This window comes from Lindgomyces ingoldianus (assembly GCF_010093535.1).
Source record: "Lindgomyces ingoldianus strain ATCC 200398 unplaced genomic scaffold BDR25scaffold_26, whole genome shotgun sequence".
Taxonomy (NCBI): Eukaryota; Fungi; Ascomycota; class Dothideomycetes; order Pleosporales; family Lindgomycetaceae; genus Lindgomyces; species Lindgomyces ingoldianus.
Window position 1 is genome coordinate 259,411 of NW_022985187.1, and position 12,997 is coordinate 272,407.

The 12,997-nt window shown below is 46.7% G+C and overlaps 5 protein-coding genes across 5 annotated transcripts; all 5 read right to left on the reverse strand.

Moving 5' to 3' along the window:
- Positions 1-626: 626 nt before the first annotated feature.
- On the reverse strand, positions 627-1,804 carry BDR25DRAFT_373623 (uncharacterized protein; the record flags this gene model as incomplete). Its single annotated transcript, XM_033697297.1, has 4 exons — positions 627-952; positions 1,051-1,217; positions 1,251-1,338; positions 1,498-1,804. 4 exons carry the CDS (start codon positions 1,802-1,804, stop codon positions 627-629), a joined length of 888 nt encoding a protein of 295 aa, XP_033544896.1.
- Positions 1,805-2,507: 703 nt separating this feature from the next.
- Positions 2,508-3,711, reverse strand: BDR25DRAFT_305090 (Methylthioribulose-1-phosphate dehydratase; the record flags this gene model as incomplete). Its single annotated transcript, XM_033690346.1, has 6 exons — positions 3,518-3,711; positions 3,303-3,446; positions 2,982-3,232; positions 2,816-2,899; positions 2,710-2,757; positions 2,508-2,638 (listed from the first exon to the last, which is right to left on the reverse strand). Coding segments are annotated over exons 1-6 (725 nt in total), but the record flags the coding sequence as incomplete, so codon positions are not given.
- Positions 3,712-3,944: 233 nt separating this feature from the next.
- Positions 3,945-4,898, reverse strand: BDR25DRAFT_305092 (uncharacterized protein). The gene is made up of 5 exons (XM_033690347.1): positions 4,768-4,898; positions 4,678-4,708; positions 4,519-4,588; positions 4,343-4,468; positions 3,945-4,289 (listed from the first exon to the last, which is right to left on the reverse strand). Exons 1-5 carry the CDS (start codon positions 4,799-4,801, stop codon positions 4,137-4,139), a joined length of 414 nt encoding a protein of 137 aa, XP_033544898.1. The 5' UTR covers positions 4,802-4,898; the 3' UTR covers positions 3,945-4,136.
- A 658-nt stretch (positions 4,899-5,556) lies between these two features.
- On the reverse strand, positions 5,557-7,114 carry BDR25DRAFT_290603 (mitochondrial carrier). Its single transcript, XM_033688527.1, has 4 exons — positions 7,106-7,114; positions 6,325-7,048; positions 6,204-6,261; positions 5,557-6,151 (listed from the first exon to the last, which is right to left on the reverse strand). Exons 2-4 carry the CDS (start codon positions 7,041-7,043, stop codon positions 5,765-5,767), a joined length of 1,164 nt encoding a protein of 387 aa, XP_033544899.1. The 5' UTR covers positions 7,044-7,048; positions 7,106-7,114; the 3' UTR covers positions 5,557-5,764.
- Positions 7,115-11,241: 4,127 nt separating this feature from the next.
- Positions 11,242-12,540, reverse strand: BDR25DRAFT_57251 (DUF1295-domain-containing protein). Its single transcript, XM_033698761.1, has 3 exons — positions 12,102-12,540; positions 11,784-12,052; positions 11,242-11,734 (listed from the first exon to the last, which is right to left on the reverse strand). Exons 1-3 carry the CDS (start codon positions 12,437-12,439, stop codon positions 11,337-11,339), a joined length of 1,005 nt encoding a protein of 334 aa, XP_033544900.1. The 5' UTR covers positions 12,440-12,540; the 3' UTR covers positions 11,242-11,336.
- Positions 12,541-12,997: the final 457 nt, after the last annotated feature.

The following is a 12,997-nucleotide window of genomic DNA, read 5'->3' on the forward strand; positions in this document are numbered from 1 at the left end:
TCTAAAATAAAAGGGAAAGTTGTTCAGTAACTGTTCCGAGCGAGATTTAAGTGCTTGTACAGACACATGTTAAGCCCAGGTCTAGAAAAAAGATCGATTCAAGATATCTTATCATGATGTTGAATAGAACGTAAATGTTACTGTCAGTAGTGTTTTTGAGGCGTTGCTGGCGGTAATAGAGTTAACTAAAACAGCCTTACAGGCAGTAACAGTTACTGCAGTTACTAGTGTTTCTATAGGCTCTAGAGGACTTAATTTTAACAAAATCTTGCAGCCCTTAACTTCTTAAGGCGACAAGAGCTTGCAAAGTAAGGCGACAAGAGCTTGCAAAGTAAGGCGACAAGAGCTTGCAAAGTAAGGCTCTAGAGTGCTTAGGCTAGCTAGCAACAGCGTACTTTTGCTGCTCGCTTTAAGTGTTACGTAGGGTTAAAAGGAACTTTCGCATACTTATAGTAACAATGGAGGCGATATTAGCGGTAAGAAGCATGTAAATTAAGGAGTTAATTTACTGTTCTGTTCTAGCAATAGATAGAGCAGTTAAAGAAGCACAAACCTCCCCCAAGCTGCCCCATTTCGCGAGAAGTAATCCCATCTATAATCACGACGACACCCTTCTCTACATTCATCTAAAACTCGCTATTTGCAGCACCATACCAATACACATTTCCCTTGTCCCTTCCCTTCTTCTCATCCGCCAACGCTCTATCTTCACCCTGAACACCACAACCCAGCCCCAAACTCCCCTCCGGATCCATATTCGCTGATTCAAGGCCCCCGGGTTCGATAATTTCCTGGACTGGGGACAGCACTCTTCTTGAGTCGATGCGGATATGCAGTGGGAGTTGGGGGCTGCATATTCCTTTGACTGAGGTGGGGCTGGGGAGGTGTATTCTAGGCACTGGGTCGACGCCCTCATTCATCAGGATACCTAGAAGTCGTGCGAGTTCCTTGGCTGTGGAAACAAGGCCGGCGCCAAGCGGAAAAATATAGCAAGTCCCTTCGGGGACTTTCCCTCCCTTTCCACCATCGTAAGGGCCGGAGGATCAATACTCTGGAAACCTTTGGGAATCTTCAAACTCCGCGGCCAAAACGCGTCCGAGCTCTTCTCCCGGCCCGTGATATCTCCACCATATGTTTCTTCATACCCGGTCTTCTTAAACCCCAACTTCAAGAATATGTTTACCTCTAGAAGGACGTCCAAGAATGTTTTCGTGAGTCTTTTAATCAGCGCACCCAACTAACCCATGCACTTCCCATTATTCGTATGACTCCCCGGCTGCCACAATAACGGCGCGCCGAAAATCGTGGTATACGGATCCGCAACTTTATTCCTGGTTTCTCAGCCCCTTGGATAGGTATTTTATCATCAGACAATTGAAGTGCGAATGTCTAGCCCGGTTTGTATGGTTATTATCATGCGAGGCGTGATATCTCACTGTCTATCCACTAGCATGGAGTGCTCTCCACCCTATTTATCGTCCTCGAATCCCGTTAAACCCTTCTTAGCCGCGAGCTCGGGAAGGAGGGCTGAGGTGATAGAGACGTCGTCAAGGGTGGTGATGATGGCTTCAACAAGTTGCGTGAAGGCGATCGCGCCGATGATTTTGCTGAGGGAGTGGAACATGAAGATTGTGTTTTCATTGAGAGGCACGGAGCCACCTGCCGCATGGTGGAATAATGTCTTGTTGGTTTTGTCCACGATGTGCGGGATAGCGCCTGGTAGGGCAGATTTATCGCCAGCTGTGGCGTTGTTGATGAAGGCTTGGAGGGAGGCAGCGAGTGAGGGAGAGATTGGGGGTGCCATGATGCAATTACAGGGTTTTGCCTGGATGGAAATTGAGGTTAGAATTAAGGAAAGAGGATTTCGTGAAGACGAGTTTGCTTGAATATGTTGACCAGACGAGAGAATACTTAACACCAATGCTGATCAAAGATATGGGTTTGATGGAGGTCAGATGGTTGCTACAACACTTGCAGAGCTTAGTCCCTCAAGCCCTAAAACCCATGTGGAGAATATAATGAGGATTAGGACGCGGAATTAGCCTCATAACCTAGGTTGCGTCTTGGAAGTAGTGAGCCTGTACTGTTTATAAACGACGAGAAGGCAGCTCTCGGCTAGCCTGTATGTAGCCATAAAGTGGTGCTCTGACCCACAGCTGAAATTCAAATACAAACCGCAAACCGCACTCGGGAGCATCATGGAGTGCCCCTTAGAGTTTTGAGTGCTTGTATTAAGTATTGGTTTATGAGGCTATCCGAAAGAACGGAGGAGTTTTTGTTTGACTTGGACGAACAAGATTGGACTTGGGACGGATAGTTGGCAGTGGTCCGCACACTACGATCTGAATCGAAGAATTTCGACCTGAAAGCTCGCGCTTTCAAGGATAATAAAGGATGCGCTTCATTCCGCGCGACGCTGCATGCATACGGTATCGCACAGCTGACTCGTAGTTTTCCAGGGAAGCTAATGGCAAGCTTGATGGCCCTTGCACTACCGCTTATAGCTGGTATAATTCTATGCGCTTGGATATTATTTCGTAATAGCTCTTATTAAGCGGTCGAATATGACGTTTATTTAGTTGTCCACGGAAGTCCGAGTTTCTTCATCTCAACAGCGAGCTGAAAGATGTAATCTAGGCTATTAAGAGCGATATTGAGTTAGCAATTGCATTGGCCAACTGCTAATGGAAATTTAACAGTAGAGCTCACCTTTCACACTGCGTCTTTGCTTTATGGACATTGTCCCCCCAGACGTAGCTGGAATTATCAGCATCTATGCCCACCTTGAATTCATCAAGCTTGGGAAGACACTCACATGCCATGCCTCCTTACCAGCACAGCAAACGTATCCGGATGCTTCTCCATGGCCTTCTCCAAGCTACCCGTAAGATCCTCCTCACTATCCCTCGTCAGCACTTGTCCACTCTAAACCCGCTCATCCCCTTCTTCCCCCGGCTAGTGATCATAGCGCCTGAACTTACTGTGCAGTATTTTCAATAATAGGTATCTTCAATCTGTCATAATATCCCAGATTCCCAAGTTTTCCCTTTCCTTTCGGAATCCCCTTAATCTGCTCAATCTCCTCAATCTCAAAACATGCATCCCGGCCAAAATCGCGCTCAACCAGCAACGTGACAAGGACCGCCCATTGTGAGTGCGTATGTATGCAGCATCCGGCACCGCGCGTGAAGGCTGCGAGGAAGAGGGGCGTGCAGGCGGAGGGTTTGTGGACCTAATTAGTTCGCGCGAGTTAGAAACATGAGGTACAGTATAAAAAAGGCGAGAAGTAAGAATGTTCATACATCCGGTCTTCGCAGATACTCTTTCGTGTTGAAGTCCATAACAAACATGTCCGTCGGCCTCATCAGCTCTTTCTGCACTCCTGAAGGCGCTATATAGATATGCTCGCCATGTCGAATGCTAGTTCCGCCACCCGTACCTGTCACCTAGTCAATTGGCAAGGTTAGCTGTCTCTTGATCAAATTCGAAGCTCGAGCGAGGGGGGCCGTCTCCGTACCCAGCCCAAGGTGTAGAACTTTGCGCAGAGCGTGCATATGTGGTTTGCAGGGTGCAATGGATCCTCTGAGTGGATGAGATGGTCATTTGAATTGGTAGCAGTGCCGTTGGCGGATTTCCCAACCGTGTCACCCATGGCGGAGGTAGAATGGAATGTAAATGGCGCCTGAGAAATCTTGGACGCGTGAAAGGAAGATTTCACAAGCCGAATGACGCGATCTATGCTTGGTCGAAGCTTCACCCCACCAAAGCGCACTGACCCTCTCATCCTCCCCGCGTCGTCTTGTTTCACGGCTTTTTGGCACTCGACTGATATCACACCACCACCAGTCTCGCACTCACCCTTACCCTCACCATCAAACATACGAACTGCACGAAATTCCAAAGAAACCTCCGTGAATTAGATATCCGAGATCATCTCTCTACATGGGGCACATAAAACACACATTTGATAAAACAAAACATAGGCTGTTTCTCACTGTCCCCCTGAGAAACTGCTTCAGCCTTCAATGGTATCATCTCTAGACAATCACCCTATCTATACGCCAAGCCAAGCCATCCATTAATTCTCCCGGGTCACACACACGACCGTGATACATACGGATACAGAAAGAGAGCACTTAGTCCTTAGACTCGCTGGCTAACGGGGACGCGGGCTTCTTATCCTTGTCCAGATGGAGCACATGCTTGACTTTGTCCACGACGCCCTTGCGGTCGGGGGAGTGGCTGTGACCGCCGTATTTGTCCTTGTGGATGTTGCCTTCGCCTCCCCTCTACAATAATGTCAGCGCAATTCCTCGAGTAGGTGGGTGAGGGCTTGACGTACGCCTGTGTGGAAGTTCTCCTGGTGTTCGCGCAGTGCCGTCTCGGGGATAATGTCCTGAGAGCGGCGCGGGATTCCTTCTTGAGGATTGAGTCGGGGCGACATGCCTATGTTGCCGGTGCCGCCGCGCTGGGAGGTGTTAGGCCATGGGCTTTGATGGGGAGGAGGGAGATACTGACGCCGGTAGAGTAGGCGCCATCCGCAGACTCGCCTTGGACGCCTTCGCGAATGATGCCTCCGTCCGTGTAGCTGTGTATCAGTTAGAAAGTGGTTGCAGAAGTGTTACCATACTTAAAGAGAGAAGAGTCTAAAGGTAGCGATGAAATAGGCGAACTCACGCAGTAGTATCAGGGCCGATATTGCCAGCACCTGTACGCTATCAGCTCCTTCACGGCAAGGCCCCAGTAAGGACGACATGGGAAGCTTACCACCACGGCCGGTAGAGTGGATCGGGTCAGACATATCTTAGTATGATTCGTTCTCGCCGCTTCTTTAGAAAGGATGTGTAAAAAGTCAAGGATTCTCGATACACGACAATGTCAAGGATGACGGAGGGGCAGAGGGGTACAGGTGTAGTCCCTGAGTTTTATACCGTTCACCAAGCCTTCAAAATGACGCACAGGCACCACCGAATTCAAGGCAGCGCTCACATGAGAACGAACACGGGATGCACTTGGAAACGCCTTCCATGTCTCACAGGGTAACGGCCCATAGCATTGCTCGTTCCTCATGCTCGCATTGTTGCTTGGCGGAGATGCAGCCACAGCTCAATTCACCTATCCATACCGTCACAGTTAGCTTCCAAATGGTGTTTTAATTGCCATGTGCTAGACTTCAAAGTGCCGTGGGGTTGGTTACGCAGACTTTAATCATGATGTGATGTGATGCTTTTGGTGGTCCCGATAACACCCCGGACCCTGATTCGCCCAGACTGCTGATTAAGAATGCCTGTTGGCACTCGACTGCGAGTGGCATCCCACTGTTGACGAGATCGATGTACGCAATGTTCGCCATATTCGCCTAGGCTCTCGGATGATGCTGCGTAGGAGCTACTGCACTGTTCATGGGTGCTGGAGCAGAGGCAGAGGCGAGGCAGGCACGTGGGAAAACTGGGAATTCTGGCGAGGCACCCGTGAGTGGAAAGGAATGTTTTGCTACGAGTTGGCGAAACTCGTGATATCAGAATTAGTTCTGGCGTTCATGTGCCCGGAAGAGCTGAAGACGTGGTCGTGAATGAATAGAATTTGAAGGGTTAGAGTACAAAAAGCAATATCACAATTGTGCACTCCCTCATTGCTTCGTCGTCAAGCCGAAACCAACCTCAAAGCGCCCCCAGAATAAACTCCAAGCTCGCACTAATAGTAGGGAGTAGCGGTTTCGCTTCCAGGTTGAGTGTTCGGCTTGTTGATGCTGAAGACTGCCACTCTAGGCATTCGCTCTCTCACCTGGGGGTGCGGCACCGCCAGTCGTTGGCAGTCCCATAAAGATCTTAAAGTAGTCGTATATCATCCACTGCAATCCGGTGAGAGTACCAATCATCACGATACGCACCGGAAGGCCGTTCCAGAGACCTACGAAACCGATGTCCTTGTAGATGCGGCCAGTCGCGGCGCCGAAACTCTCCCCGGATTGACGATTTGCGTTGAGCTTCGAAACCATGACATCGGCAGGATGACTAACGATGGCGCAGAGAATACCAGCAATGTAACCCCCTGTGAAGGAAACAGCAGTCTGTGCGCCCTTTCCGTAGTCATTCTTTGTTCCGGGAAGATAGTTGTAAATCATTTCGACAACGGTTTCAAACGAGGCAAACTACAAATGTCAGCCCAGCTTCCGGTACGCATGGTCCCGAAAACATTGATACCTTCATCATAGTGTATGGGATCTGACGGCCCCATAGCGGATACAGGCCCTTGTAGAGACTAAAAACAGTTAGCTCTGTACACTGTTCAAACAAGCTCTGCGAAGCTTTCTGTCCCGCTTACCCGCCAAATCCTTCTTTACTGGTGATATAGCTGATGCCATTAAATGTTGTACGCGCGAACGGTGGGATAGTGGTCTGCATGCGGACCTTGACAGCTTCAAACGGACAGAGCCCAACGTCGGCAATGAACTCGGCAGAGGCGCTAGCTGAGAGGTAGACTAAAGTCTTGTACTTGTGGAAGTTATCCTCTCCAACCAAGTCGGCGTACCACTTCTTGAAGAATTCGTATCCGCCATACTTGAAACCACCCTGAACTGAGTAGCCCCATAATGTCGGGCCCCACCCAGTGTAGACTCCACGGAGGCCTTCAGCCCGACCAATCTTGCCCCAAGCTTCGAAGTTGCCTTTGTACATCTTCGAGTCAACTTGACGACGGCACTTCACAAGATCCAGGGGTGTCACGGCAGTATGGGTAAGTCCACATGCAAGGACACCTCCAAATATGCAGGCCGTGTAGAATTTGGGCGAGTACATTACAATCTTCCCAGTCGTGTCCTGCGCTTTGTGGCTTGCTTTCTCAAGCTCGGCAACAGCAGCATCACTCAGTTTGGCAGCTTTGTTCTTCGCATCTTCAACCGTACTCCAGACGGGGTAGAGCTCATGGCGGGCTAACCATTTTGAGGGATATTTGGATTGCGATTCAGCATTGACAGACTGGAACGAGGAACAGCCTGCAAAAGCCTGGACCAATGTCTTCTGTGTCGGAAAGATGCTTTGCATTGTGGCTGCCATCTTGTCAGACCGACTGTCTCGACCTTGGCGCTATTGTTTTAGGGACACACCTCGTCAAACAAATGCGCACGGGAAGCAATGTGCAATTCCAGACCAATTCGAGAATACGACGATGAGCGTCCCAGCAATGAAGAAAGAATACTTAAGCAATTGAATCATGACACAAGATGAACTCTGGATGAGCTCCGTTAACTCCGGCAGCTTGGCACGCGGGTGACAAAAACACGGTACTCTAAAAATGCTTGGCACCACAGCCTCCTTCAATCACCAGCAAAATCAGATGCGGAGCGCCATTTTGATTGAATAATCGCATGAAGCTTTTCGCATGTATATAATCTCTCTATGTATGCTTTTGGAGGGGTAAAAATCCTTAACCGCTCGTAATAGGGGCTTCTTAGGCCAAAAGTTTAACACAGCTTCTCACCCCGCCTGTTCTTCCTCATGAGTCAACTGCCCATCCTTTTCAATTACATCTTTAAGCCTTTAAGGCATAGAGTAGATCCTTACATTCACAAACTTCTCAGAGACTGTCTCTTGTCCTTTAAGAGTTAGTTCTCTAGTGTCTGATTCATCAAAATAGTGGAACTTCTTAACGTACTACTTTAGATGCTGCCAGGCGTTTCCAATAGGAGACGAATTAGGAGAGAAGTGGAAGTTAAAGTGCTACTCTAATCCATGTCTTTATTCTTAGGTTTATTAGCAGAGCTTGCTCTGCTTATTATATTCGGGTTTGCAGAACGAAAAGTTGAGCAGAATCTCCTCTTTTGGACGCGCTAGTTAGTCAGAATTTCTTCGGATAAACCCCGGTAACGCTATTTCTCTGTCACCTTATGTATTTCTTACATTCTTTTTTAAAAAAAATGTATACGTAATATAAGTGCACCTTTCTGTTAATTTGCACGCAGTTTGCTCTAGCATGCGTTGTGTAAAACATGTTTAAATTATTGTTAGTGGCGTCTGTTCCACCTCTCTAGCCACATCGGTGTGTCGGGGATTAGCATCAGCCACATTGGTGTGTCGGGGATTAGCATCAGCCACATTGGTGTGTCGGGGATTAGCATCAGCCACATTGGTGTGTCGGGGATTAGCATCAGCCGCATCGGTGTGTCGGGGATTGGCATCAGCCGCATCGGTGTGTCGGGGATTGGCATCAGTGTGTCAGGGATTGGCAGCTGCTCACACACCTGAGTTGCTCACTTTTGCCAAGACCACACCACAACAAACTTTATTATGGCCCTGTTAGATTAAGCACTGTTTCTAGGCTTCCTGAGATGAATGATGGGTTTGGATATGATGTATAGGATGATGATTGATTGTATTGATTTATCGATCCTTTTTCTCCTCTGCTCGTGTTGCTCGGCTTTTGTTTTTCCGGTCCGAGTCCCTCGCGCACTAGCCCTATGCGCGACCAGCTTGCAACTGTCAGATATGCGCACCTACTGTCAAGACAGGAGGAACGCTTGACGAAAGCTGCTACATAGTACGAGCAATAAGCTCGAACAGCATGTTGCAGCAAATTGCAGCATTTTGCAAGCTGGTCGCGCATAGGGCAAGTGCGCGAGGGACTCGGATCGGCAAAACAAAAAGCCGAGCAACACGAGTAGAGCAGAAAAAGGATCAATAAATCAATACAATCAATCATCATCCCATACATCATATCCAAACCCATCATTCATCTCAGGAAGCCCAGAAACAGTGCTTCAATCTGACAGCAACATGCTGCAAAATGCTGCAATTTGCTGCAAAATGCTGCAACATGCTGCAACATGCTGCAATTTGTTGCAAAATGTTGCAAAATGCTGCAATTTGCTGCAACATGCTGCAATTTGTTGCAAAATACTGCAACATGCAGCAATTTGCAGCAATTTGCAGCAATATACTGTTCGAGCTTATTGCTCGTACTATGTAGCAGCTTTCGTCCAGCGTTCCTCCTGTCTTGACAGTAGGTGCGCATATCTGACAGGCCTATAACAACCCGCTCTAGCACTATAAAGTACAGTACAGCCTAGAATATTATTTAGATACTACTTCTACTTCTTGCTTACACGTTTGCGCGTTATGCCTAGTCTAATTGCGCTGTCCGCAGCGTCTTTAGGATTGCTTACCTACTTTAGCTTGCACCTGCTTCTTTGCCTTCTTCCTGTCACTGCGCGCCCTAACCTCCTTTAGAGCTGTTAAGCGCAGGCCTTTCTAAATGTAGCTGCCTTATTAGCTGCTTAAAGCTTAGTAATTTTCTATTACGCTAACACTAGCTTATGCACAATTATTGCTGCCCTTTTTAAGGCTTTTTTTCTAGAGGCATTACCCCCCCTAGAACCCTCTCTATACGTAGAGCTACTTGCAACAGAACTAATATCTACTAGGGATTGCTGCCTGCTACTGTAATCTACTGTAGTTTGCTGCAATTTGCTATAGTTTGCCGCAATTTGCTGTAGTTTGCTGTAATTTGCTATAGTTTAGTGCAATTTGCTATAGTTTACCGCAATTTGCTATAGTTTGCCGCAATTTGCTGTAGTTTGCTGCAATTTGCTGTAGTTTACTGCAATTTACTGTAGTTTACTATAATTTGCTGTAATTTACTTTATGCATTTCTTAACACTGCTAGGTAATCTCTTACTAACAACTCTAGACATTAGCCTATTATATTTAAATAGCAGTTAAAGAAGCAAAACTAGCAGTTATGCAAGCAAAACAGCTTATTAAGGTATTACATGTACTACATTAATCTTTACAGCGATAGAGAGGTAGAGGCAGAGGCAGAGGCAGCGCTAGAGCTCTCTAGGACTCTAAGAAATTCCTGCAGAGGCAACAAACTACACAAGCTACAGCTCTACAACTAGGGCTTTAATGCTAAAATAATTAAATTAAAGATATTAAGTAGTAGTATTAAGCCTAGCGTGGCAGTATTAGGCAGTGAAAGGAACAGGCGCAACGCTAGAGACTGTAAGGTGCAAAGAAGAGGAAGACTATTATAAGAGTAGAAACATGTTAAGAGCTAAAGCTAGAACTTATTTTTTTAATTATAGCTAATAATTAACTAATTTCTAAATAACTAATCTTAAATTTATATAAACTTTAAGTTTTTAAAAAAAAATTTTACTAACTTAATTAAAGCTAAGAATTAGATAGCTATTATTTAAGTTTTTTTTTTAGCTATATTAGTGTGTTAGGGATTAGTATTAGTGTGAAGCTATGTAAGACACTAGAAGCATAAGGAACTAGATTAAATGTATTGCTAGAGGAATCCTTTGTAGGAGTCTATATATATGCGAAATAAGTAGGTGAGTCTTAGCAACAGGCCATGGTGAGATGCATACAACTATAGTGCTGACGCATCTAACCATCGTGTGACAACACATCTGACTATTGTGTAACAATAGTGACAACGCATCTAAGTGTCACTACTACAAACAATTAGCTACATTAGTGTGTTAGAGATTAGTATTAGCTACGCTTAGTTACAGGCTATAATTAGTTACATGCTACAGTTAAATGTTGTTGTTATGCGTCTATTACCTGTCTAATACTACTTTGCTAAGCATTATGCTGCAACTATTCTTTAACCTAAATAACCTACCTTAATGCGCTAACTATTGCTCTAAGCAAGCTTTGCTTTTACAGATCATTTATGAACTGTCGTAGTATTTTACTATTTAATCTGCTATGGCGATATCCAGAGTCCCTGTCTTCTTCTAGAATAAATTAATGGCCCTATTAATTATGAACTGCCTCTTCTGTCATGCTTAATGTCGTCCTTATTGTAATGTCTCTTATCAGCAGATCTCTTAGGGAGCATGACCTAGCCCTGATGTTTACAGACTCTAAAATGGCGAAATATGTATATATGTATGCTAAATGCCTCTGGCCTCTGAAAACTTAGCCGCCCCTGGACTTCTGCTTTAATTAGGGTATCATTGGGTTTGCAATAACAAGGAGAATAAATTTCTCAATTGTTTAGTTAGTTTAACATGTGGTTGTGGAGTTGCATTGCGAGGCTCGGTTTGCGTTGTGCGACGTCATCGATGTCTGAGCGTCGACCCCACACCTGATACCTTTGGACATTCACTTCCGTCTAGTACGCTAACCCGGTAAATCAAACTAGTTTCAACGTCCTCTTCCACAGGGTCACGCCAGATGAACATGAGCCGCGTATACCTATTCTCACTTGAAGCTGGCGGACAGGTTTTATCAGATTAGCTCCTGTGATTCTTGAAGACATTTTCAGGGGTAAAAGTGGATTGACTGCGCAAACAATGCATTTCAACGACCACGATACTCCTACTATCTCAGACTTTGCTCATCACTAGGTCTCGTCCGACCCTCCTCTGCGGCCGTAGCTTGCGCTTTACTCTGGTCGGCATGCTTCGCCGGATCAAACACATAAATCGGAAACTCTAGGAAAACCGACCTCTTTAGGAACATAGGCAGCTTCTCGTACAACTGGGGTGGGAATGGGATGAGAATACTCGTACGGTGTAGGTATCTCTCATACTCGGCCCACTTGATACCTTTCTCGTACCTTTTCTTCGCCCCCGGCCGTTCTTGCAAAGGAAGCCCGGACAGGAACATAAGCAGCGCTGTGAGGAAGAAGGGCCCGAGGATGGACGCGTACAATGCTGAGTACGCTCCACCGTGAGCATAGCCGTATGCTGCTGGCGAAACAGCGATCATGAAGATACCTAACCACGTTAACTCTAGTCATACCAGGGACGGTGGTCATTCTCTCACTAAACTGGATAATGATCTCTCCAAAGTAATTTGGGTGTCGTGTCCAGGCGAAGAATCCAACATCACATACAGCGCCATCACTTCCATGGGCACTTCTGAATCGATACTTCTGGACGTCGGATACACTCTCCATAACCAGCCCAATGGAATACAGAATGATCCCAGCGATGTCTCGGCCCGTCCCAAAGCCAGGCTGGTTGAACTGAGTGACATTCGGCGAGTTCAAGAGAGTAACTGGTAAGGATACTATCCAGACCCAGAGCATCTGGCTGGGCTGGGTTAGGCATTGTTACTCAAGTTGTGCCGAGGGGAACTCACAATACCCAGAAGCCAAGAAACGACCAGAATTTATCTCTCTTGTCGTCAAAGCGGTCATCCTTCCCCGTCTTCAAGATCCTGAAAAGTAGGAAGCCGGAAAGTCGCGCTCCCCATATCATAATGAAAACTGATGCCACGATGTTGCGTGCATTATCTCGGGCGCCGCTGAATACGAGCGTGATGACTGCAAGAACAATGAAATTGGTGCCTCCAGCGAAATCGGTAAGCTTGTCGAACTTGAACGAGAAAGCTATCGAAAAGAAGAAAAGTTGATAGGCGATAGTGATGAGTAGCGTGATGGCAAGATAGTAGTTGTCCAAAATGTGAACAGCACCCATTTTTGCAGTTGAAATCTTACTGCAATCTAGAGGAGACGCCCGAATTCGAGGAGATCAACGCATTCTCATATACTAGACTCTTCGCATTCGGTAGCAGCTCTCTAGAACCCAGCTTCAACAGATGACGACTTAGAAATTTCTCCGATCCTGTAGTAACGGCCGTATTGTACAAAGTGCGAAGAGCAATGGCCAAAAAAGCTCGATGATGACGCAGGATATCGCGATGCCAAGCGATCGGGAGGTGTTGAGATTCTGGCCCGCGATCTTCGTGTTCCGAGGCCACCGACCACAGACCACAGACCACAGACCACGAGCATGGAAAGAAACACCAACGCAACGACTTCAACCCAGAGACACAAATCTCTGCAAAACTGATGGATCCAAGTCTGACAAAAGGACTCGATCGGATAACCGTCCCTTCATGTCAGGTACTAGTCCACCCGGGACTAGATGGGTCTAGTGCGGACCTTCTGAAACGTGACATGCACGAGACATTGAACCTCGCACACGTCGCGTCTCAAACTCCACCACCACAGCGGCAACCCAGACCGAACTGAC

Coding starts and splice junctions, on each gene's coding strand:
- BDR25DRAFT_305092 (XM_033690347.1), bottom strand. CDS start 4,801: ATGTCTGACCCGATCCACTCTACCGGCCGTGGTG. Junction 4,589..4,677: donor ATCGGCCCTGATACTACTGC/GTGAGTTCGCCT, acceptor ACTGATACACAG/CTACACGGACGGAGGCATCA. Junction 4,469..4,518: donor ATGGCGCCTACTCTACCGGC/GTCAGTATCTCC, acceptor AACACCTCCCAG/CGCGGCGGCACCGGCAACAT.
- BDR25DRAFT_290603 (XM_033688527.1), bottom strand. CDS start 7,043: ATGCAAAGCATCTTTCCGACACAGAAGACATTGGTCCAGGCTTTTGCA. Junction 6,262..6,324: donor AGTAAAGAAGGATTTGGCGG/GTAAGCGGGACA, acceptor AACTGTTTTTAG/TCTCTACAAGGGCCTGTATC. Junction 6,152..6,203: donor TCCCATACACTATGATGAAG/GTATCAATGTTT, acceptor TGACATTTGTAG/TTTGCCTCGTTTGAAACCGT.
- BDR25DRAFT_57251 (XM_033698761.1), bottom strand. CDS start 12,439: ATGGGTGCTGTTCACATTTTGGACAACTACTATCTTGCCATCACGCTA. Junction 12,053..12,101: donor TTTCTTGGCTTCTGGGTATT/GTGAGTTCCCCT, acceptor AACCCAGCCCAG/CCAGATGCTCTGGGTCTGGA. Junction 11,735..11,783: donor AGAGATCATTATCCAGTTTA/GTGAGAGAATGA, acceptor TAACGTGGTTAG/GTATCTTCATGATCGCTGTT.